A 21,911-nucleotide genomic window follows, 5' to 3' on the forward strand; every position below is an offset into this window, starting at 1 on the left:
TATTTCTTTGCCCCCAACCAGGACTTCCGCGTCCTGGGGCGGTCAGATTGTACTAGAACAGGCCAAGAAGGAGGGGGTGATTTCCCAAGACACTCCTTCCTCCTGCCCCTTTTCTTAATTGGGCTGTGAAGCCCCCACGGAAGGTACCTCACTGCAGCCACTGAAGTGACTTCACTGGCCGCGAGTCTGCTCCAAGCCAGGGCCCTCCCCAAGGGCGGGGCCCATGGCATCTCCTGCCCTGCCCCTTTCCTTAGGGCTCTCAGGCCAGATGTCAGCGGCTACACTTCCTCCCCGAGGTAGGGGATGTGTGCGGACAGAATGGTCTGTGTTCCTATTGCCGGGGTGGGGGGGGAAGGGGGGGGATGGAGTGGCCTGAAGACCAGGCACTCTGGAATTTGTTGTGTATTTTCTCTTAGTAAAGCTTTCTTTCTTTCTTTCTGAGAAAACAAAAACAAAACAAGACACGGGACGACAGACAGACGGACTGATATATCCTCGCGTCCCCGACTGAGAGACTGCAAATGCAAACGGGACGCGATACCGAAAAGGCTTACGTGCGAGGTTTTGCGCCCAGGCCAAAGGGCAGGGTGAGCGAATCCACAGCGAGTCGCTGCCCCCCCAGAGCTCAGCCTCGGGTCAGAAGGGCGGGAGCCGGCCACACAGAAAGTCAGGTCCCAGCGGAGCCGCCTCCTTGGTCCCCCCTCGCCCCGACCCCTCTCCCCTTGGTGCCACGGGCCGAAGGCTTAGCTGCAAAGTCAGTGAGTAGTTCGCCAGCGTGGCAGTGCCCTCTGACCCCAGGGTGCACCCTCCTCCCCGCCCTGAGCACCCCTGCCGCCGGGGCTCTGGACGCGGAGCCAGGTGACGAGGGGCTGGCGTTTGAGGGGGTCCTTTGAACCCTGAGCTTGTCTTCAGAAGACGTCCCCCCTCTGGAGCTGACGGGCACACTTTATCTAATGCGCGTCCGCCCCGCGGGATTGAGAACCCCGGGCGGGTAGAGACGGAAGCGGCTCCGTCCACATCTGCACCCCAGGATCCTGACGACGCCTCAAGAGACACGGAGGCACAGAGGGGGGCCCCCCCGTGTGCGGGAAGCCGAGGGCGAGGAGGCCGAAGACTTGTCTCTCTGCCACCCCGGGCAGGGGGGTGGGGGGCACACGGTGCCGCGTCTGAGGGGTCCTCTGGGGCCGGAGAGGGGGTGAGGCCAGACTCTGGGGGGTGGGCAGGACGGGGCACCGGCTCACGTGTGTGAGGACACAGGACTGGCTCACACGTATGAGGAAGTGTCGGGAAGGATGCTCGCTTCACCTCATCACTGCCCCCGGCCCTGTGTCGTTGACGTTGGAAGTGGATCTTTTACTTGGGTTGGTATGGGGACGTTGACATCCACGACGCATCGGTATCTCGACCACAAGTTCTTCCCAGGTCGACGTAACCCCGGAGAGAACGGACCCCACTAGCAGCCCCCCCAAAGAACGGTCAGTTACACCCTCTCTCTCTTTTGCGCTGAGGAGGTACCCTGAGGGAAGCCGTTTCAAGCGACCGATGACTCGAGTCATGAGGGAGCTGAGAGAGGGCGCCATGGGGAAGCATTCTAGCGAGGGAACAGCCTGTGCAAAGGCTCTGGGGCGGCACCGGGCCTGGTGCAGTGGAGGAACAGTGAGGGGCCTGTGTGGCTGGAGACAGAAGGAGGAGGGGAGGGAGGGAACAGGGCAGGTCGGCCAGGGCCCCAGAGGCTGTTTCGATGACGCAGGCTTCTACTTGGGAATGTGACGGGGGGACCCGGAGGCTTCTGAACAGAGAAGTGCCGCGATCTGACTCTGGTTCCAGTAGGACCACCCTCACGGCTGCTGCGAGAAGGGCCCGGAAGCTGGGCGAGGGCAGCGGCCGAGGGCTGGCTAGGTGGTGGCCGCGACACTCCACGGGAGAGACGGTGGTGGCGGGGGGGGGGGGGGGGGGGGGGGGGGCCGTGGTGGGGGGGGAGGGGGAAGGGGTCTGATTCTGGATCTTTCCGAAGGTGAGGTCAAGAGCATCTGGCGGGGGGGGGGGTTGGGGAGGAGGGTGGGAAGCAAGGGTGCCCCGCAGCAGAGGGTGGGGGGCACAGGGGTCGGGGCGGTCAGGGCTCCGCTTGGGACACACGGTGCTGGGCCCCAAGCCGCAGGCGGGTCCTGGAGGGGGAGCTTCGGGAGAGGCCGGGGGGTGGGGGGTGCCCGCTGGGAAACAGCCTTTCCCCCAGGGAGCCAGGGTGGGGTCAGCAAGCCGGTGACCATCCCACGGAGCCGCCGATTCTAGCCAAGCCCCAAGCCTGGCCTGCAGGGTAAGCCTGGTCGTCACACGGGCCTCCAGTCGGCCACCAGCTGACGGCCAAGCGCCCTTTGACGATCTGTTTCTCCATTAAAAAAAAAAAAAAAAGTCATATAATCTGAATACACTCAATCTAACAACAGGTCCTCCTCCCAGGGTTGGAAAATAACAGTTCACTGCAGTGGACCACTGCTGTCCCCAAGGGACAGTGACTGAGCCATCGGTGGGGGGAGGGGTCCCTGAGTGGGGGGCGTTGTTCTGTGTGGGGATCTGGCTGAGGGGCAGCCCTGGGAGGAGCCCAGGCCCCTCCCCTGCTCAAGGAGGGGGACCTCGACCCCAAGTTCCTCTCCCGGGGCCAGGCGCACGGGGCGGGGGGCGGGGGGTGCTGCCTCCAAGCGGTGGCTGCGGGTGGGGAAGGCGTTTCCGCTCCCAGGGCCCCGCTTCACGTCCTTGGAAACAGCTCTCCCACGTTTCCTCAGCTCAGAGACCGCTTGAGGCCCCCCTCCTCCCGTGGGCCTTTCAACCCCAGGCTGGAAAGTTCCTTCCACCTGCACACCCCCTGGTCGCGGCCCCTTCAGGGCATCTTGGGGAGCTCCAGGGACCGCGGCACTGGCTGCGTGTGGAAGGCGCTGTCCAGCCTCCCAGGCTCGGGGCACCTCGCCCGCCCCGCCCAGCCTACGACGGCGCTTCGAGAAGCCAACTCTGCGGAGCGTGACAACCAGTTCCGGCTGAGGACTCCCACGGCGGGACTGTGGGCACGCTCACGTGTCACCTGGGCGCACGTTCTCACACACGCTTGGCCACTGTGCTCCCTGGAGTGAGATTCCCTTGTTCCTTCTGCTTCCTACTCAAGCACGGGTCTGGTGGGGGTGGGACGGCACGACCCAGGCTTTCCGACAGGGGTCGGCTGGGAGGCCGCCAGGAGAGCGGGTCCGTGGGGCCCAGCCCTCAACCAGACTCCTATGTGCCGGGGCTGGGCTGGCAAAGGAGCGGGACTCAGCCAGCGTCGCCCAACACAAGAGCGCCGTGGGCCGCAGGCGGCGGCGGTGACAACCATCGTGAGCGAGCGTGGGCCCCACGGGCCCCACCTATCGGACCTATCGGCCGGGACACGTTCCCTCCCTCCCTCCCTCCCTCCCTCCCTCTCGGCTCTCACATTTCCCGGGACGAGCTCTAGGTGGGTCTCTCACTCCGATGTGTGTGGCTGAATCTTCAGAAAGATCTTATTTCTAGTCTCTGATTCTAGGCCGCCAAGCCCACACCCTGCGTCTCGCAGCGCCTGATGCCCGAACGAGACTCAACGACACACGGCCAGGGAGGCACGGACGCGGGGCGGGTTTCCTGCTGGGAAACCGACGGGCAGGGAGGCAGTCAAAGCAGCCTCCTTCCAAAGGAAGTGTCAGAAGCCGGAAGCACCCCTGCGGCCAGAGACAAGCGGCTCACGCGTGTCCCCCCAACACTTCAAATCCCCCCGCGAACCCCGGCTGCCCGGGGCTCGCGCCCCGTACGCTGCCTTCCGTGGGGCCGACCCGGCGCTGGGCCGGCAGGCCGAGTCACGGCCACGCGTGTTCGCGTCGGGGCCCTGCTGAACAGGGCCGCCGTTGCGCAGCCTTGGCCACGTGGTGCCTTCCGAGTTGCAGACCGAGGGGTCTTCTCCCCCAGCTCGTCTGCAGATGCTCCCCTCGCCAGGTCTGCCCGCAGGGCTGACGTCATCCAGCAGGAACGGGCGACGGGGAGGGCAGGAGCCACCTGCTCTGGGGGTGGGGGACACTCAGCAGGGTCCTGACGCTTCGATTCACTTACGGCTTCAAGACAGCGGGCGTGAGGCTGCTCCTCCTTCCCGTGACCGGCCCTCTGAGGCCCTCGTCACGCGTCCCTGGGGCAGCACAGCGCACCCGTGCCGAGCCACCAACCTGGAAGTGTCTGCACCTTCCCCGAGCGCGGTTTCCGCCCCACAATCACTGCCCTTTCTCGTGCCCTGTGTGAATGTCGGCCACGACCAGAGTCTTGATGGGGTCGTAGTTAGGCAATAAAGACTCTTAGCCGGTCACCTCTGCCAGTCCTGTCCCGCCCCGCGCAGCTGCCCAAGGACAGGGACACTGGCCGTCTCCTGGCGAACAACCTGCCATCTTGGTTTCCCCGGACGCAGGCGAGGGAGGAAGACCCTACGCAGTTAGAACAGGCAGACGTTTGCTGGTTTGCACTTTTCTCAAATTGCCTGTTGGTTTGTTTTTTTTTTTCCCCCAAAAAGCTGATCGCAGAAAATGCAGCTAAGAGTCACGGTGGCACCCGCTTCTCCTGTTGTGGCCACCGCTTCTCTTCGTGTCACTTTACTGGTTCTGCCTCTTCCCTGCCAGGCACTCGGGGAGTTGCGGCACGCGTAGCACACACGTTAGTCCCACCGCCCGCCAGAAGGGGTGGGTGCTGTCACCAGCCACCTTGGCAAGTGGAGACTCCTCTCCCTCACGCGGGTGAAAGGCATTCTGGCCGGATGTGGAACCCTAGATTGGTGGCCCCCCTATCTCTCGTGTCACGTCACCGTCTTCGCTGGCTTTTAAACTGTCTGTGAAGGTCACGAGCGCGGCAGGGCAGACTGCCACATCGACACACACTTACATGGCTGTTGAGTAAACCGCTTTTGTGTGAGGTGATCCCTTCGCTTTTTTGGAGGTTTTCAATCGCCATTTCAAGCTAAAGAAAATGTGTGCAGAAACAAACAAAACAAAACAAAATGGAAAAAAAAAAAAAGGAAATCAGATGGTTAGCATCAGCCAAGATTTGTTTTTATTAATATCCAAATAATGATTTAAGCGCCTACAAAATAAAAACCAGGCTGGACGCAGGCGGGGGGACGGTTAAGTTGTGAGTTCAAGCTGCGGCCGGGAGTGTTATTCCTGCCGTGCAGGCGAGCCGGGGGGCGGGGAGCACAGGCAGCAGCATGAGTTGTGCTGTGAATGCTGGCGATTGCGTTGTAACACAACATGTGCACACGCAGAGCACGAACGCTGAGCCGAGGCCTAAGTTCACGTATAAGCAAAGCCAGCACCATAATTGCCCGCTGCTCCCCTGGACCCGTCATCGTCGTCGGTTGCCAGGGAGAATCAGCTGTCTACCCAAGGGCGGCCAGCGGCGCTGACTTCCTGGCCAGCCTGTCCTGTCACAGAGCAAAATAGCAACGAGGCCGGAGACCCTGGCCCTGCCATCGGGAGGCGTAGGGGCCACCGGGCATGTCACAGAGATAAGCTCCTGAATGTTGAATGAAGCGTGGGCCGGGCAAAGAGGGTTACACAGGAAGGAGAGCGAGTCGCAGGGGGACGTCACGTGAAGCTAACAGTGCGCCTTCCTGGGGGAAGGGGCTTCTGAGTTGGGTCCCGAGGACTTCCTGGAGGCAAGGAGCTGAGGTGGTGCAGTGGGTCGACGCACAGGAGGAAACAGCCGGGTGTGGGCGGCTCCCACCACATCTGTCCGTGCTGAATGTGACTTGTGCACGTCAAACGGAAACTGAAAATCTGCCGGAGGCCACCACGCAGGCCGAGGACTGCAATGGAAGGAAGTAAACCTAATGCGCTGACTTTCCTCAAACACGCACGGAAGGCAGACCTCAGTGATGCTTGTGCAGAGAGCAGGGGGAACACGTATTTCGGAAAGCGCAGCTGGACGGGGCTCCTGGGGCTGAGTGCGGGAGCAAGAGGGTTACTGCTTTGCCCATCACCTCTTTTGACCGCTGTGTGTGTGTGTCCGCTGTCCTCACTGTTACCCAACACTGTGCCGGACGTTCTAGCCGGGGGGTCAGGCAACAGTGAGGAACCAAAGGCATCCGTATTGGAAAGGAAGAAGTAACGTGCGGATAACATGATCTTAAATACCGAAAATCCTGAGGGACCCACCAAAGCACTGTTAATGCTGATAAGCAACCCAGCAGAGTTGCAGGTTACAAGATCAATGCCCACAAATCGGTTCTGTCTCAACAATGAACAACAGGCGAACGAAATAAAGAAACAATCCCGTTTGCAGTAACGTCAAAGAAAATCCAATACCTAGGGATGAATTTAACCAACAAGGTAAAGCATTTGTACGTTAAACTATAAAACGTTGTTGAATGAAATTAAAGACCTAAATAAGCAGAAGACATCCTATATTCACGGGCTGGAAGACTTAATATTTAGATGGCAATACTCTCCAGGTTGATCTATAGACTCCAAGCAATCCTTATGAAAATCCTCTATTAAACTTCTGACTGCTTTTTCAGAAACAGACAAGATGATCGTAAAATTCGTATGGCATTGCAAGGGACCCCGGATAGCCAAAACAATCTTGAAAAAGAAGGACAAAGTTGGAAGGTTCACGTTTCCCAGTTTCAAAACCTACTACAAAGTTACAGTAACCAGAACAGTGCAGTACGGGGATAAGGAGAGACATCTAGGTAGACGCATATAGACCAGTGGGGTGGAATCAAACTTCCAGGAAGAGTCCCATATATCTGTGGTCAACTGAGTTTTGACGAGGGCGTCAAGAGCATTGAATAGAGAGAGTAAACTTCCGAACAAGTGGGTTTCCACAGGCAAATGAATGAAGTTGGCCCCCCACCTCACAATATATACAAAAACAACTCAAAAATGAATCAAAGAGCTAAATGTAAGAGACACAACTGTAAAACTCTCAGAGGAAAATATAACGTAGTCACGTACAATAAGTTTATCTTCATGACCTTGGATTTGGCAATGGATTTTTAAAATTTTTATTTATTTATTTATTTTTGAGACAGAGAGAGACAGAGCATGAGCGGGGGGGGGGGGTGCAGACAGAGAGGGAGACACAGAATCCGAAGCAGACTCCAGGCTCTGAGCTGTCAGCACAGAGCCCGACGCGGGGCTTGAACTCACGGACTGTGAGATCATGACCTGCGAGACGCTTAACTGACTGAGCCACCCAGGCACCCCTGGCAATGGAGTTTTAGATACGATGCTAAAAGCACAGACAAAAGATTAAAAAAAAAATTCTTTACAAAGATAAATGGGACTTTATCCCACAGGATGGGAGAACGTATTTGCAAACCATATTTCTGATAAGGGTCTCGTATTCAGAACGTATAAAGGACTGTCACAACCCAACAACAAAATGGCAAATGACTCAATTAAGACATGGGCAAAGGACTCGAACAGACCTGTCTGCAGGAGGCACATGGGAAGATACCGAGCATCGTTAGTCACTAGGGAAACACAAGCCCAAACCACGGTGACACGGCACTTCCACACGCACTGGTACGGCTACTAGAAAAGAAAGAAAGAAAAGAGAAAGGACCCTCACACGTGGCCGGTGGAATGTAAAACGGTACAGCTGCTGTGGAAAACAGGCCGGTAGTTCCTCAAAAAGTTACACGGAAACTCAGTTGAACTATTACGGCTCAGCAATCCCACTCCTGGGTACACAAATGTCTGTAGCGGCATCATTCATAATGGCAAAAAAAAAAAAAAAGGAAAAATCCGAGTGTCGGTCACAGACGACTGCATATGTGCATCCAACGTGGTATATCTATACAACGGAATGCTCCTCGTCCACAAAAAGGAATGAGGTAGTGATACACGTTTACAACGCGGATGGGCCTCAAATGCGTGATGCTCAGAGAGAGAAGCCGGTCACGAAAGCCCAGGTAGCGTATGATTCCATTTATGTGAAATGTCCGGGACAGAAAGCAGACTAGCTGCCATAGGCTGGAGGAGGAGGGAGTGGGGGGCGGGGGAGGTGACTGCCGATTGGTCAGGGTTACCAGTTGACAGCGTGTTTCCTTCTAGGGTGAGGAGAATGTTCTAGAACTACTAGATAAAGTTAATGGTTGTACGGCATTGTGACTGTACTAAATGCCATTGAATCGTACGCTCAAAAAAAATTGTTTTTAACGTTTATTTACTTTTGAGAGAGAGACAGGCAAAGCGTGAGTGGGGGAGAGGCAGAGAGAGAGGGAGACACGGAATCGGAAGCAGGCTCCTTCCAGGCTCCGGGCTGTCAGCAGAGTCTGGCGCGAGGCTGGAGCCCACGAACCGTGAGATCATGACCTGAGCCAAAGTCGGAAGCTTAACGGACTGAGCCCCCCCCCCCCCCCCCGGCGCCCCTGCATTGTATACTTTTAAATGGTTAAAAAGATGCATTTTATGTTACGTGAGTTTTACCTTGATTTAAAAAAAAATATACAACCAATTAAAAAACCTATTGTTCTCTTGCGATTTGAATGGATCTTTTGCCCACGTGTATGGTTTTTGTAACATCACACACTGGTCACGTGGAAAATATTGGCTCACCGAGTTTCCGGATGTTCCAAATGATGACGCACTTCACTAAACGCTATTGAAAATCGCATTTGCTATTATTGACCAAGCTCATCAGGAGGCTACCAGGTTTTCAAAATTCAAAGTTTTCTTTTTTTGGTTGAAAATTTACTGGCAACCAAATTAATTCCCCCCCCCCACCCCGGGACCCATCCGCTTCGTGCTCTCCTTTTTGAGAAAAATGCCTGCCACACCCTCAAGTCCGAAAACTCATCATTTGTCTGTTATTCCTTCAAGCAGACACTGTGTTTCGTGACAGAAGTGGCTGCTGCAGCTCACAGTCATCCGCCCGGCGGCTCTTCCTTAGCACAGTCATCACACTTTGGCAGCAGAAGTGCCTTTTGTCACCCAGAATATTAGAAAGGACTGGGGTTTCATACAATGACTGTTTACTGCTTCACCAAGGACCTTAGGTGAACCGTAACAGCAAGTTGCACTACGGAATTCGGAATTCGCTGCTTCTCTTCTCTTTTTCACTGTGAGCGCTGGGTGGTGCAGAAGCCGGTGGCTTCTGGGAGAGTCTGACGCCTCCGCCTTGCTCCGCGCCTGCGTTTGTGCCCCGGGGGCGCATCGATGTTGATTTTGCACAATCAGTGCAAACCTCAGCACAGGGAAAGCTGGCGACAGCCTGATAGCTTAGTATTATTATGAAAACCGTTGTGACCCGGTGGGCCCCCGGGGCCGGTCTTGGGGACACCCAGAAGAGTGCCAGACGTCTTGAGGACTGCCTGCTAAAAACTGTAGAGCTACGAGTGAGTATCGAGTATCGTGGAAAAGCACACAAATTAAGGCTTGCTGCAGAAGACCATCCTGAAGAACCCATAGCTATTAAATAGGGTCCGCTCAAGCCCACGGGTGCAGAGAATTAACTTAATGCACAGTGGAACCTCCCCCAGGTGTTCGTTGTATTTTGAAATCAAAACGACAGTTGGGGTGTCTGGATGGCTCAGCCCGTTGAGCATCTGACTCTTGATTTCGGCTCAGGTCACGATCGGAGGCTCGTGGAATGGAGCCCTACATCAGGCACCGCGCTGAGCTCGGAGGCTGCTCGAGATTCTCTCTTTCTCCCTCAGTCTCTGCCCCTCCCCTGCTCGTGCTCTCTCTCTCAAAATAAATAAATAAACAAACATTAAAATAAAATTAAGACGTCGGGTAAACATCAGAAGGCGATAAAGAAGGTAAGGAACACCCCCCCACCCCCAAGGCCAGAGGGGGAGGTTAACGCCCGGCAGGCAGCACTGGAGGCGCAGTGCGCACGCCGGTCCAGCAGAGGGCGCTGCGGCGCCACCTCCCAGCCCCGCGCGGGCGGCACTACCGGCATCTGCGGAAAAGGAGCATCTCGCTGTCGCGGCCCGAGACTTCCTCGCACACCTGCCGGGGCGACTCTCGCTGCACAAGTACAAACGCCTTATCCGGTCCGCTCAGTGGCTGGCGAAGTTAGTGTCTACTCTCTGAATACGCTTAACATAGAGGCTGATTTTATGTTTGCCTGGAGTTTAATCTTCAGTAAGGAGGGGCCAAGGGTGGCCTCCGTGGAGCCCCACCCCGCCCGGGGCCCAGGCAGCTTTCCCTAAAATCATCTGTTTTTTGAACTCCCAGCACTTTCCTTCCATCTTGGTATTGTGCATATGCTGATGCGTCCATTTCTTGACTCCTCAGGAGCTTAATTTTTATTTTTGGTTCGGCGTAATGCAGCACATACTCCTTTTGACTGGCCCCCTAAACATCATTTTTTCTGCTACATGAATTATTAACAGAATGCCAGGGGAAAAGGACACATGCTTTAAGGGCTTGTTCAGAAGGAGGGCAGAAAAAATACATAAGGATTCGCGATCAAAGATAAAAGAACCTGACATAACAGCAGGTAGCGGTCAAGTTTTAACAGTTCCCGAGTATATTAAAATAAGCCAATTATTTAGAAAGTTCCTCTCCTTTCATGTGTAATCCTAGCAAGATTCTTCCTGATTCAAAGACTGTACTGGTGCCTCCTAAGGAGGCATGAGTGGAGGTTCGTGAGTGTATGCCCACGTGGCCATTCCACTTATAACAAAATAATCTCATTAAAAGGACCTGCCGGGATAGGGGTCACCCCTACCAAGGGCCAGCAATGACCAGCGTTGAAGTGGCCCCGGCATCTCCAGACGGGTCTGCCAAAATCTGACATCAGGACCATGCCTCCGGGGGGTTCCCTGGAAAGGCCAGGGAGGAGTGGGGACGGGACAGGAAGGTGTTAACCCTGCATCCTCAAATGTAGCCCAGTTATGTGACCATGAACGGAGGAGATCAAAGTTTAAATGCTTTAGGAGCAACCCTTTTGAATGAAATCTCTAAAGAAAATGGAGAGTCGTTTAAAAGGAAGAGACACCGTTGGACTCTTGAGGGCAAGGATATAAAGCCCAGAATTCTGCCTGCAGAAAGGATACGGGGCCCACAGCGAAGGGCCAGGTGGGAACGTGGAGAGAATTTGGGGCTCACCGCTGGGGAAGGAGGAGGCTGGCCTGGGGGGAAACAGGGCATTTTAAATCTGTTTGTCCATTTTTATTTTGCTCATTAAATATGTTAAAAACATGTAAGTAATATTAACATGCTTGCCGTACAAAAATCTGATTATGCCAGAGATGGTCTCCACTTAGGGCCAGGACGGCGGTGGGGCCACAAGGTGCCCCGGGCACCAACCTTAAGGAGGCGCTCATTCTCAAGATCCTGTCGGGGCAAGGTTGGCACGTGGGGGTGAGCGCCTCCTTAAATTTGGTGCCCTGGGCACCTGGCCTGGCCCATCCCATTCTAGCCCTGCCTCAACTTCTCCCCGGCACCCGACTTCCCTACGTGGGAGGAGAGGCCTTTACCAATAGCCTGGTGTGGGTCCTTTCAGGTGCATTATATCGGACTCACATTTCATTTAATGTTTTTTTTTTTTTGGGTGGGGGTTGTGTTAGTTGGGGTTGTGTTAGGTATTCAGCTCTGCTTATCTGCATTTACCACTTAATCTTTTGTGATTACCTCTCTGAGGCAGTTGTTATACATCAAGGGCCGGCAAGCTTTTTCTATAAAGGGCCAGATAGTGACTGTTCTGGGTTTTGTGGGCCAGTCTCTGTCCGCAACTACTCAACTCTGTCCTAGGAGCTGGAAAGCAGCCACAGACCAGTGAAGGAATGGGCGTGGCTGTGTGCCAATAAAACTTTGTTTAGAAAACCAGGCAGCTGGCTGGATTTGGCTTTGGAGCTGTGGTCTGCCGCTCCCCCTGCCCCATAATTCTACCAAGAATTACACATTATGGGTGTTTTAGACTATTGTTAAACTGTTTTTTTGTGAACGACATGGGTATAGAGGTGATGGTGGTGTGGTATTGTGAGTGATTCCATATTCCAAAGTGGTTAATCTTATGTGACAGAAATTTTGCCTTAAGAAAAAATTAAAAAATAAAAATAAATAAGATAGGGGCACCTGGATGGCTTAGTTGGGTAAGCATCCCACTCTTGATTTCTGCTCAGGTCATGATCTCACGGTTCGTGGTTCGAGCCCTGCTTCCGGCTCTGCACTCACAGTGCGGAGCCTGCTTGGGAGTCTCTCTCTCCCTCCCTCTCCCTGCCCTGCCCTGCTGGCACTCTCCTCCTCACTCTCTCTCAAAAATAAATGAACTTTAGGGGCGCCTGGGTGGCTCAGTCGGTTGAGTGACCGACTTCGGCTCAAGTCATGATCGCACGGTTCGTGGGTTCGAGCCCCGCGTCGGGCTTTGCGCTGACAGCACAGAGCTTGCTTCGGATTCTGTCTCCTTCTCTCTCTGCCCCTCCCTCACTCAAATGCGCACGCTCTCTCTTTCTTGCTCAAAAATAAATATTAACAAAATTAAAAGATTAAAAAACTTAAAAAACTTAAGAAAACTTATAAGGTAACATATGCATGTGGTTAAGAATTCACTTGGGGCACCTGGGTGGCTCATTCAGTTGAGCGTCCGACTTCGGCTCGGGTCATGATCTCACGGCTCGTGAGTTCGAGCCCCGCGTCGGGCTCTGTGCTGACGGCTCGGGGCCTGGAGCCTGCTTCTGCTTCTGTGTCTCCCTCTCTCGCCCCTAACCCACTTGCATTCTGTCTCTGTCTCTGTCAAAAATAAATAAACATTAAAAAAAAAAAAGAATTCACTAGAAGGAAAAGGTACCTAAAACAGCAAGCCTCCCTCTTCTCTTGTCCTTCCTGTCACAGAAACAGTCTTTCTACTGGTAATCATTTTTAGCAGCTAGCGTGTTTAGTTCTTATAATTCCTAGAACTTTTAACAATAGAGTCCTACTTCTTAATCAATTTTCAAAATTTTAAACTTTTCCTTTGGAAATAATTCCGGACGTACAAAAACACTCTAAAATTGGTGCCAAGAATTCCCGCAGACCCTTTCCACCAGCCTCCCTGAAATGTTAGCATCTCCCGTGACCACGGAACCAGGTCTCACGTGACCTCAGCACAAGGACCAAGACCCAGAAATCAACCCCCACTCACCACGCTCAGCCAACCGAAAGGGCTCATTAGAATGTGACGGTCCTTGCACTCCTGTCCTTTTTCTGGCCCGGGATCCAGTCCAGAGTCACACGCTGTGGTCATTTTGCATACACAGCCGTGAGAGAAACCAGAAAAATGAGAAATGGGCGGGGAGTGGAAGAAGCTTTTATTAGATAAACGACCCACTTGTCCACAGTCGCCCTTGACCTCCCACGTGGGTTTGTGTCGCTCTGCACAGGAACAACGGCTTCTCCGGTAAATTAATTGAGGCTTTTCAGAATAAGCACAGGAGAATGTTTTCCAGGAGGACATTCACATTGTTTACTTTTGTCACTAGAGGAGACCAGAGACGAAAACCTCAGATCCGTCTCAAAGCGGTGCTCCTGAGCAAACGCAGGTAGTGTTCCCCGCCTTTACGGAGAAATGCGCAAAACCAGATTCCGAAGTGATGATGTCGGGGGCGCCTGGGGTGGGGGGGTGCTCAGTCGGTTAGGCGTCCAACTTTGGCTCAGGTCATGATCTCACGGCTTGTGGGTTCGAGCCCCGCGTCGGGCTCTGTGCTGAACAGCTCAGAGCCCGGAGCCTGCTTCGGATTCTGTGTCTCCCTCTCTCTCTGCCCCTTGCCCGCTCACACTCTGTCTCTCACTCTCTCAAAAATAAACATTAAAAACAATAACAAAAAATTTTAAAAAAGGGTGATGATGTCATTGAATGTTTGTCCAAACCCACAGAAGGCACAGCACCAGGCATGAACCCTGATGTCAACGAGGGGCTTTAGTTAATAATAACAGTGTGTCAAGATTGGCTCACTGGGGTAACAAACCTACCAAACTTACCCAAAATGCTAATAAGGGAAACTGTGTGTGTGTTGGTGGCAGGGGGGCTACGGGGATTCTCATACTTCCTGCTCAATTTTTCTGTAAGCCTAAGACTGCGCTTAAAAAAAAAAAAAAAAAAAAAAAAAGGAGTCGGGGCGCCTGGGTGGCTCAGTCCGTGAGCATCGGACTTCAGCTCAGGTCATGATCCTGCGTTCGTGGGTTCGAGCCCCGTGTCGTGTTGGGCTCTGTGCTGACAGCTCAGAGCCTGGAACCTGCTTCAGGTTCTGTGTCAGTTTTGCTCTCTGTCCCTCCCCTGCTCATGCTCTGAATCTCTCTCTCCCCCCCCCAAAAAAAAGTTAAAAAATTATTAAAAAAAGGAGTCTATTAAAGAAAAAAAGTGATGATAAATATTTTTTCAGTCAGAGAAAAAAGTGGATGCGCTATCGGCAAAATTCCTTCATCAAACAACGTGCGCTTGCTCCCAAAGGGTTTGCTCTGGCCGTTGGGCAAAAGCTCTGATGTGCAGAGGATGAGGCAGCTTCTAGCAAATGCTTGCGATGCGTGTGAGGTCGCTGTGCAGTTAAGGTGTTCCGCATCTTCACTGGCAGGCTATAGAGAAGACGTTTTCGTGGTTGATGATCCATCGTGAGCTGTGACCTGTGTGGGTGGCACACCGGCCCCACGGGCCACCTGGAAGGGTCACCGTGAGGCCGGGAGGCCAGGCCACACAGCGGGAGCCACGGACGCTCCATTCACGGTCTCCCCCGGCCTTGACCCAGCGCAGATGAGCTGGATGGAGTACACGGGATTCGGCTTTTCTGAACTCACGTGTGCCGGTGCTCGGGGCCGAGAGGCTCGCTTGCGTGTTGAAAGCGGGAGCTGAGTCTCTGATGACACCGGTAGAGAAATTCCTATGATTTCAAGTGACGTGTCTCCGGGGTGTGCGTTGTGGAACTTGGAGCCGTCGGTCCGGGGCCCTAAATATCGCCATTTCTCATGTTGCAAAGGAGATCTCAGGGTTTTCGAAGACGACTCAGTGTCCCAAGGGACTGGGCTGCCGATCCCCACCGGCTTCTCAAACCCAGCGCACGAGGGTTTTCTTCCTCTGGAGGAGGAAGCAATCATGGCAGTCTTAGGCAGATCTCAAGTCTTAGGCACATTTGAAAATCACAGCAGGCGCCACAAAGCTGATGCCAGTTCTTTCCGGGGCCGGAACGCGACCAGAGCAAGCTCAGAGCCCGCCTGACACCGTTCTCAGAGGAGACGTCACTTCTCACCCTTCTGGCTTCGGCGCGGCACGTGCTGGAAGGCCAGCCGCGTGGCCCGGGCAGACACCATCCCGATCTCTGACGATCTCCGCCGCTACCTGTGAGCCAGGACCCCGCTTTCCTGGAAGCTAAGAGTTCACGAAGACACCACCCAGAGGGGTCAAGTGGGACTTGGCCACCGGGTCGGCTTACCCTTCAGTAGGCCGGACCTAGGCCCCGATGAAACACCGCGATGGCAGGTTCCCGCACGGACAGGAGTGCTGTGTTATTACTGTGAAAACTGGCCGGACCGTTTCCCTTCCTCAGTCCCCACGGTGTGGCCCACGGGGGCCGCCCGACTGCGTGGCATGACTGCCTGCAGCCCGAGAGCCCCGCGGGTGGAGGGAGCGGCAGGGTCTCCACCCTGGGCGGCCCGAGGGCCCCCGGCTCCCCCGACCCCGACACGACCCAAAGGGCCAATCCTGGGCTGGAGTGGCAGGGGCAGGCCTCTCGGGGGAGAACCTCTGTCGGGTGTGGTTGAAGAAAGTGCAGCGCTGAGCGGCTTTATCGAAAACGCACCATTCGGGCAACTCACTTTTCAGTTTTACAAGATACCGATGAAATAACTGAGACTCAAGAAAATCTACCACGGAAGTCGGAAACCTCTTCTCAAGGCCGCAGGGTGATTCCCTCCAGCCTCCGCCTCTGTTCTCGGAATCAACTCGAAGTCCCAAAACTCTGACGGGCAAAGCTGGCAGGCGTCAAGTGCCGGGGGCAGGAGCCTCGGGTTAATTCTGTGGTTCCTGGAAAGTCCCACAGATCCCTGCTGCAAACGTGCGACGTGTTCCTGTGCCAAAACAGGTCGATAAACAAGCGAGCAGGCAGGGTCGGGAACCAGATCGTCTTCTGGAACGATCACTCTCCGGGGCTTGCATGGAGAGGGGTGTCAAAACACAGCCCATTCCTGGATTCCCAATTGGTTTAAAAACACGATTCTTCTGAAGCGACCGGACGACAAACCACAGTGGCCGGGTGGCCTAGGCTCTGGGCAGCACATATGCTTGCAACAGGATAGCGTGGACCATAGAGAACGCTGTAGTTTCTCAGTAAATCTGTGACCCGCGACCCTAGTATGTGCTGCTATTACGTACTGATGCAATTTACTAACATCCAGCCTGTCAGGCTCATGACAGTTAACGTGGTCTGTGAGGAATGTTTCTCATCAGTATCCGCTCTAAACTCACATCCCTGCAGCCAGTCCTCCGAGGGAGTATACGTGTGGTTGCAAGTGGCCACCCAGGCCCTGCCGGGTGGAAGGGACTGAGCGAGGCGAGGTGCGAGCTGGTGAGCCAGGACCAACCCCACCCCACATGCTACTGCCTCTAGAGAACAAGTGACTTTTCTCCACCCTGTCCACAGAACTGGGTCCTGGAGAGCACTCTGGACACAGAGGGCAGCAAAACCCGGGAGGGGGTGCTCTCTGATGTCAGTGACCCCAAAGCACATCAGGACCAAAAGGACAGGGATGAGGCAGGAACATCACCTTCTATTTTGGGAGGTTAGCCCCACACCAAAAGAGGAAGTTACTTCCTAATTGATGATCGGTCAATGTAATCTGTCACAGGAACAGTCTATAGAAGAAACACTCATGGTCATATCAACGAAGAAAAAGCATTTGGCAAAAGTAATATTCATTGATGATAAGGACTTGCAGAAAACTAGGGATGGAGGGGAATTTCCTCAATCTGAAAAAGGGCATCTATGAAAACCCAGAGCCAATATGACACTTAGTGGTGAAAGACTGAAGATTTTCCCCTAAGACTGGGGACAAAGCAAGGATGTCCACTCTTGCCACTCCTGTTCAACACTGTACTGGAAGTCCTAGCTAGTGCAAAAAGACAAGGAAAAGGAATAAAAGTTATCCAGATTGGAAAGGGAGAAGTAAAATTGTTCCCACTCGCAGACAACAAAAAACTCTTGCAGCTCTTATAAGTGAGTCCAGGGAGGCTGCAGGATGCGAGGCCAACAGCCAAAAATGAGCAGTTGGAAACTGAAATTAAAAATCAATACCATTTATAATAGCTCCAAAAACATATTTAGGCATAAATCTAACAAAATATGTACAGAATTTATATGCCACAAAATGCTGACGTAAGACATCAAAGATCTAAATAAATGGAAAAAACATACTATGTTCATGGATGGGAAGACCCAACACAGTAAAGATGTCAGTTCTCCCCAAATTGATCTACAGGTCTAATATTGTTTAATCAAAATCTCACTACGAATTTTTTGTAGATATAGACAGACTGACCTAAAACTTATATAGAAAATTCTAAATTTATGTAAACAGCCAGCATAATAGTGAAGTGAGAGGAAACACTCTACCCAATCTGGAATGGAAAGACACTCTAAAGACTGGGAGAACATATTTGCAAATCACATCTCTGACAGGGGACTCGTATCCAGGATATATAAAAAACTCTCAACACTCCACAGTATGAAAACAAACCACCCAGTTAAAAAACAGGCAAATGACGTGAACTGATAGGTCACCAAAGAGCATATAACGAAAGGCAAGCAATCGCATAGAAAGCTGCTCACCATCATTAGCGATTAAGAAAACACAAACCACAACCACAGTGAGATATCACTACACACCTTATGAGAACGTCGAAAATGAAAAATGGTTGACAACATCAAGTGCTGGTGACGAAGTGGAGCATGGGGACTCATACGCCGGGGGTGGGGTGGGGGGGACGCAAAATGGTACAGCCACTTGGGAAAACTGTTGGTGGTTTCTGATCACATTCAACAGACACTTACCACGTGAACCAGCAATCTTGCTTGTAAGTATTTACCCAGAAGAAAGGAAAACGTATGTCCATACAAGAACCTGTACGTGAGGACTTACAGAAGCTTTATTCATAATCACCAAAAAACTGGAAATTGCCCAAATGACCCTCAAAGGGTGAATGGATAGGTGAGCTGCGGTATAATGGAATCCTTCCCAGTAGCAAAGAAGCAGCAAGTACGGATTCGTGTGATAACGTGAATGGGTCTCAAAGGCACCACTGTGAGTGCCAAGAAGGGTCAGTTTTACTCTGTGTTAGTTTTCCAAATGAACTAAAATAAAAGTAAGCGTGGAAACTAGGCTTTGAGAGCAGACATGTTTTTAAAGCAGGTCAGGAGCAGAGTCTGGGGCAGGACCCTGGTGGCAACAAGGGGGTGCAGTTCCCGAGGGAGACTGCTCCGTGCCGAGGTCGGTCCAGCGGTCATGGGGATAGACGGGCCTGGGGCTCTCGGAGGGCGACGCCAAGGGTGGCGGTCCCACCAGCACGGCGACACTGGCCCCGGATGCAATTTCCACAGCAGCCCGGGAGGGGCCTTTTACCCTCTCTGTTTACCACGGGGTACCTGGTTCTAAGGGGTGGACGCTTGCCTCGGACCACACGCCCTTCCTGGCCGCAGAGCTCCGGCTCCGGTGCCCCAGGCTGCCTTTCACTCACCATCCCCGCTGCCGAGGAGAGTCTATTCTGGGTCTACCCCGCTGCCCCGGAGAGCCTTGTACGTACCGTAGCCGGCGATGACCGGGAAGTGTGGGCCAGGGAGTGTCTCGTGCCATCCATCCCCCCGTGGATGAGATAGGCTCCCGCGCTGGAGACAATAGGGCTCCCCCCGACATCCATGGTGATGCCCACCATGCTGTGGGAGGGGACCGCCGGCGGGGAGGAGCCTGCCACGGTCACCTGGGCGCCGCCCGGGGCCTCGAAGTAAGACGCTGTGCTGCTCGGGGCGTACATCTGAGGCTCAGGGTTGTAGGCGTAGGCCGTCCGTCTGTCAGGAAGAGAGGAGGTGCCTCCTGAGTCTCACCGGGGTCCGGGAGGACTCCACGTTAAGGCGGAGCCCCAGGAGACCGCGCCTACGGGGTCACTCAGACACGAGGGGTCAGGGCAGTGCAAAGTTCAAAGCGATCGTTTCTGAAAATATTAAGGATCGCGGGATGACCCATCGAAACCGATGGAACAATTCTGTGTCTTATGGTTACACGAAATCTACCCGTGGGGTAAAATGGCGCAGAGCGCGCACGCGTGTAGGACGATAGACGGGACTGAGGCCCGCAGGCTAGCTGGCGGTGTATCCCCAAGCCAATTTCCTGGTATCGTGCTGCGGTCACGGAAGATGCCCCCCCGGGGGAGGCTGTGTGCTAATTGTGCAACTTCTTTAGAGTCTCTGATTCTTTCAGAACGAAAAGGTTTGCAAAATGAAATTTCATACTTAAAAGAACTTCTAACGATACCAAGAATTTGCCTGATGTTCCTTTACCATCTGGATTAAATGATTAACCATGCGGCCTGAGACTCACAGTTTTAAGTTCCGCTCGCTCCTGTCGAGCTGACCCCAGTAAAAGACTAAAGCGTAGCGATGTGTCGTGAGCTGGCCCCTCCGCGTGGCAGTGAGGCCCCTGTGACCGCCTCCCAGAAGTGTGCTCTCCTTCCTGTCCCGACCCCACCCCAGGGCGACAGCTTATCTAACTGCAGCGCAGGATCGAGCCCAGGGGCACAGGGCGACCTGCGGACCTCGCTCAGCTTTCACGGGCTGTTCATGCCCTGTTCACGTCTTGAGTGCGTGGGTCTGTGCATATTTCGGAAGCTTCGGCGCTGTGCTGCAGAAGCTCACACAGCTCCAGCCGTCACGGCCGCCAGCCCTCATGCCCACCCCTCAACTTCCGAAAGGGGGTGATGGAAAGCAAATGGGCAAAGGGGCTCGTGTCTTAAGCGCAATGAGCTTCATGGGAAATGTATCATTTTCTGCCCCGAGCGCCACATAGTTGGAAGGCAGAACATTCTAGAGGTCCTTGACAAATGGAAAATCAAGTTTTAGCAACCTCATAAAGAGCCAGAGGTGAACACAGGCAAGGATGAGAAGGCAGAGATAAAAATGGTCTCTGGGTTGTGAAGACTGAACCTTCAGACTTAAAAGCTGGATTAGGTTTTCGTTTCGTTTCATTTTGTTGAAAGACTGCCTTTTCTGGCAGTAAAAACTACAAAGGCCTGTGATTTCTGAAATCTCCACAGGGCTCTGATGCCCTCAGACGGTCCTAATGGTTCCCACACCACCCAAAGGGGGAGGAGGAGAAGTTTGCGAGTACAGGCCCCAAATGGAAAAAGGTGGGGTAGTCGTGAGAGAAGGTTCCGGACGTGGCCCACGCTTCTCTGACAGGCGGGCCCTTCCGAGGGGAGAGGAAACCCACGTACAAGGCTCCATTGGTGTAGACCGTGTCTCCGCCTTCCACGTACTGCACCTGCGGGGGGTACACGTGCTGCACGGGCTGGACCTGGAACATGAACATCAGATACCTCGTGTCACACACACCAGTCCCCTTGCTGTTCAGCCTGTCTGTGTCTTCTGTGGCCTTTTGTGGACATTGACTCCTATGTTTCCGATCTGGGGCGTCAGACACCCCTCGCCCTACAGGGCAGGGGGCGCAAGCCGGTTATACTCTACATGGCCGGGCGGCCCTGGCACCCCTCCCCAGAGGGGCCGGGGTCCTTGGAAGGAGAAACGTGCCTGGAGTGGGAGATGGAGAGGGGGCACCGGGAAGCCTCGTCTGTGGCAGTGGCCGTGGCGCACCTCCGCGGACAGGGACGCTGGCCCTGGTGGTGGAGACCCAGAGCTCTGCGCACAGACCTTGAAAACCTCACCACGGAGGGAACCTTAATGGATGCCTAATCCAGCTTCCTTTTGGGGTGAAAAAATCTGGGGCTGGGTGTCATCGTGACCGCTAAGCCTTCGTGTGGGGTTGGCAGGATGATGGGACTGACTCCCACCTCCCAGGCCAGGCCAGGCCAGGCCAGTGTGGTGCTGGAATTAACAATGGATGGATCGTGAGAAGCTTCTAGGGATTAACATGCTGGGCGGGCTGTGCCTTAGGGGACTGGGTGAAACACAGAAGTCACTCTGCCAGTGCAAGTTGCTCAGGGACAAAGGCCCCACAGAGAGGAAGCTTCTAGAATCACGACACTGGTCTTGTTCTCCTGTCCCCCAAGGAGCTGAGACAGAGCCACTGGCTCCCTGCCGGGCCTGCCGAAGCCTTCGCTTCTCGCCCACGACCCGAAAACCTGCTCCCGTTTTCACTGACGCAGTTACCGGACAAGCGCCTCTAAACTCACCAGCTTAGATTTAAGCCGGAGCTGCCGGGGGAGAGAGGTGTGCTCTCTGGTCTCAGCTGTCACCACAATCACGCTCAGGGGTCCTTTCAGGCAGGAATGTGCACTAATTTTAATTCTGTATGTGACAGGGCACAAGTCCGCCAACTCCAGCCAAATCTGGCCCGTCTCTTTTTGTACATTAAGTTTCCCTGGGACACGGCCACGCCCCTTCGGGTACATCTACAGCTGCTTTTGTGGGACAGTGGCAGAGTCCAGCAGCTGGCCTGCTAAGCCAAAAAATACACTATTTGGCTTTTTCTGGAAAAGTTCTGCCCTCCGCTGTCCCGGATCATGCCGACTCTGTGTGGCTGGTGCACCCAGGCCCTGAAGCTCGGTTGCCAGATAACCTCATGTCACAAGAAGTGCTTCCTGGGTTGTGCACTTGTCTGAGGGCACGACAATTGCCTCCCCAAGAGGTTCCATGTTCCTCCAAACCTGAAACTTGGCTCTCTGTCTGCGTGTCTACCTCAGCACCCCAGTGCTCCGTCGGGGTGCTGGGTTGCCCCCCAAATGCTGAATCT

The 21,911-nt window shown here is 54.0% G+C and overlaps 1 protein-coding gene across 5 annotated transcripts in view; it reads right to left on the reverse strand.

Annotated features, from left to right (window-relative positions):
• RFX2 (regulatory factor X2) overlaps positions 1–21,911 on the reverse strand; it is a 91,409-nt gene that overhangs the window by 15,328 nt on the left and 54,170 nt on the right. For 4 of the 5 annotated variants that reach the window (XM_030292768.1, XM_030292785.1, XM_030292776.1 and 1 more), the window contains 3 exons: positions 20,437–20,516; positions 18,754–19,015; positions 4,918–4,992 (listed from right to left, as the gene is read on the reverse strand). In XM_030292768.1, the coding sequence (XP_030148628.1) occupies positions 4,918–4,992; positions 18,754–19,015; positions 20,437–20,516 (417 nt within the window). The remainder of the gene's footprint in view (positions 1–4,917; positions 4,993–18,753; positions 19,016–20,436; positions 20,517–21,911) is intronic. The other variant, XM_030292760.1, reaches the window with a different exon arrangement.

The sequence above is a fragment of the Lynx canadensis genome, chromosome A2, assembly GCF_007474595.2.
Source record: "Lynx canadensis isolate LIC74 chromosome A2, mLynCan4.pri.v2, whole genome shotgun sequence".
NCBI lineage: Eukaryota > Metazoa > Chordata > Mammalia > Carnivora > Felidae > Lynx > Lynx canadensis.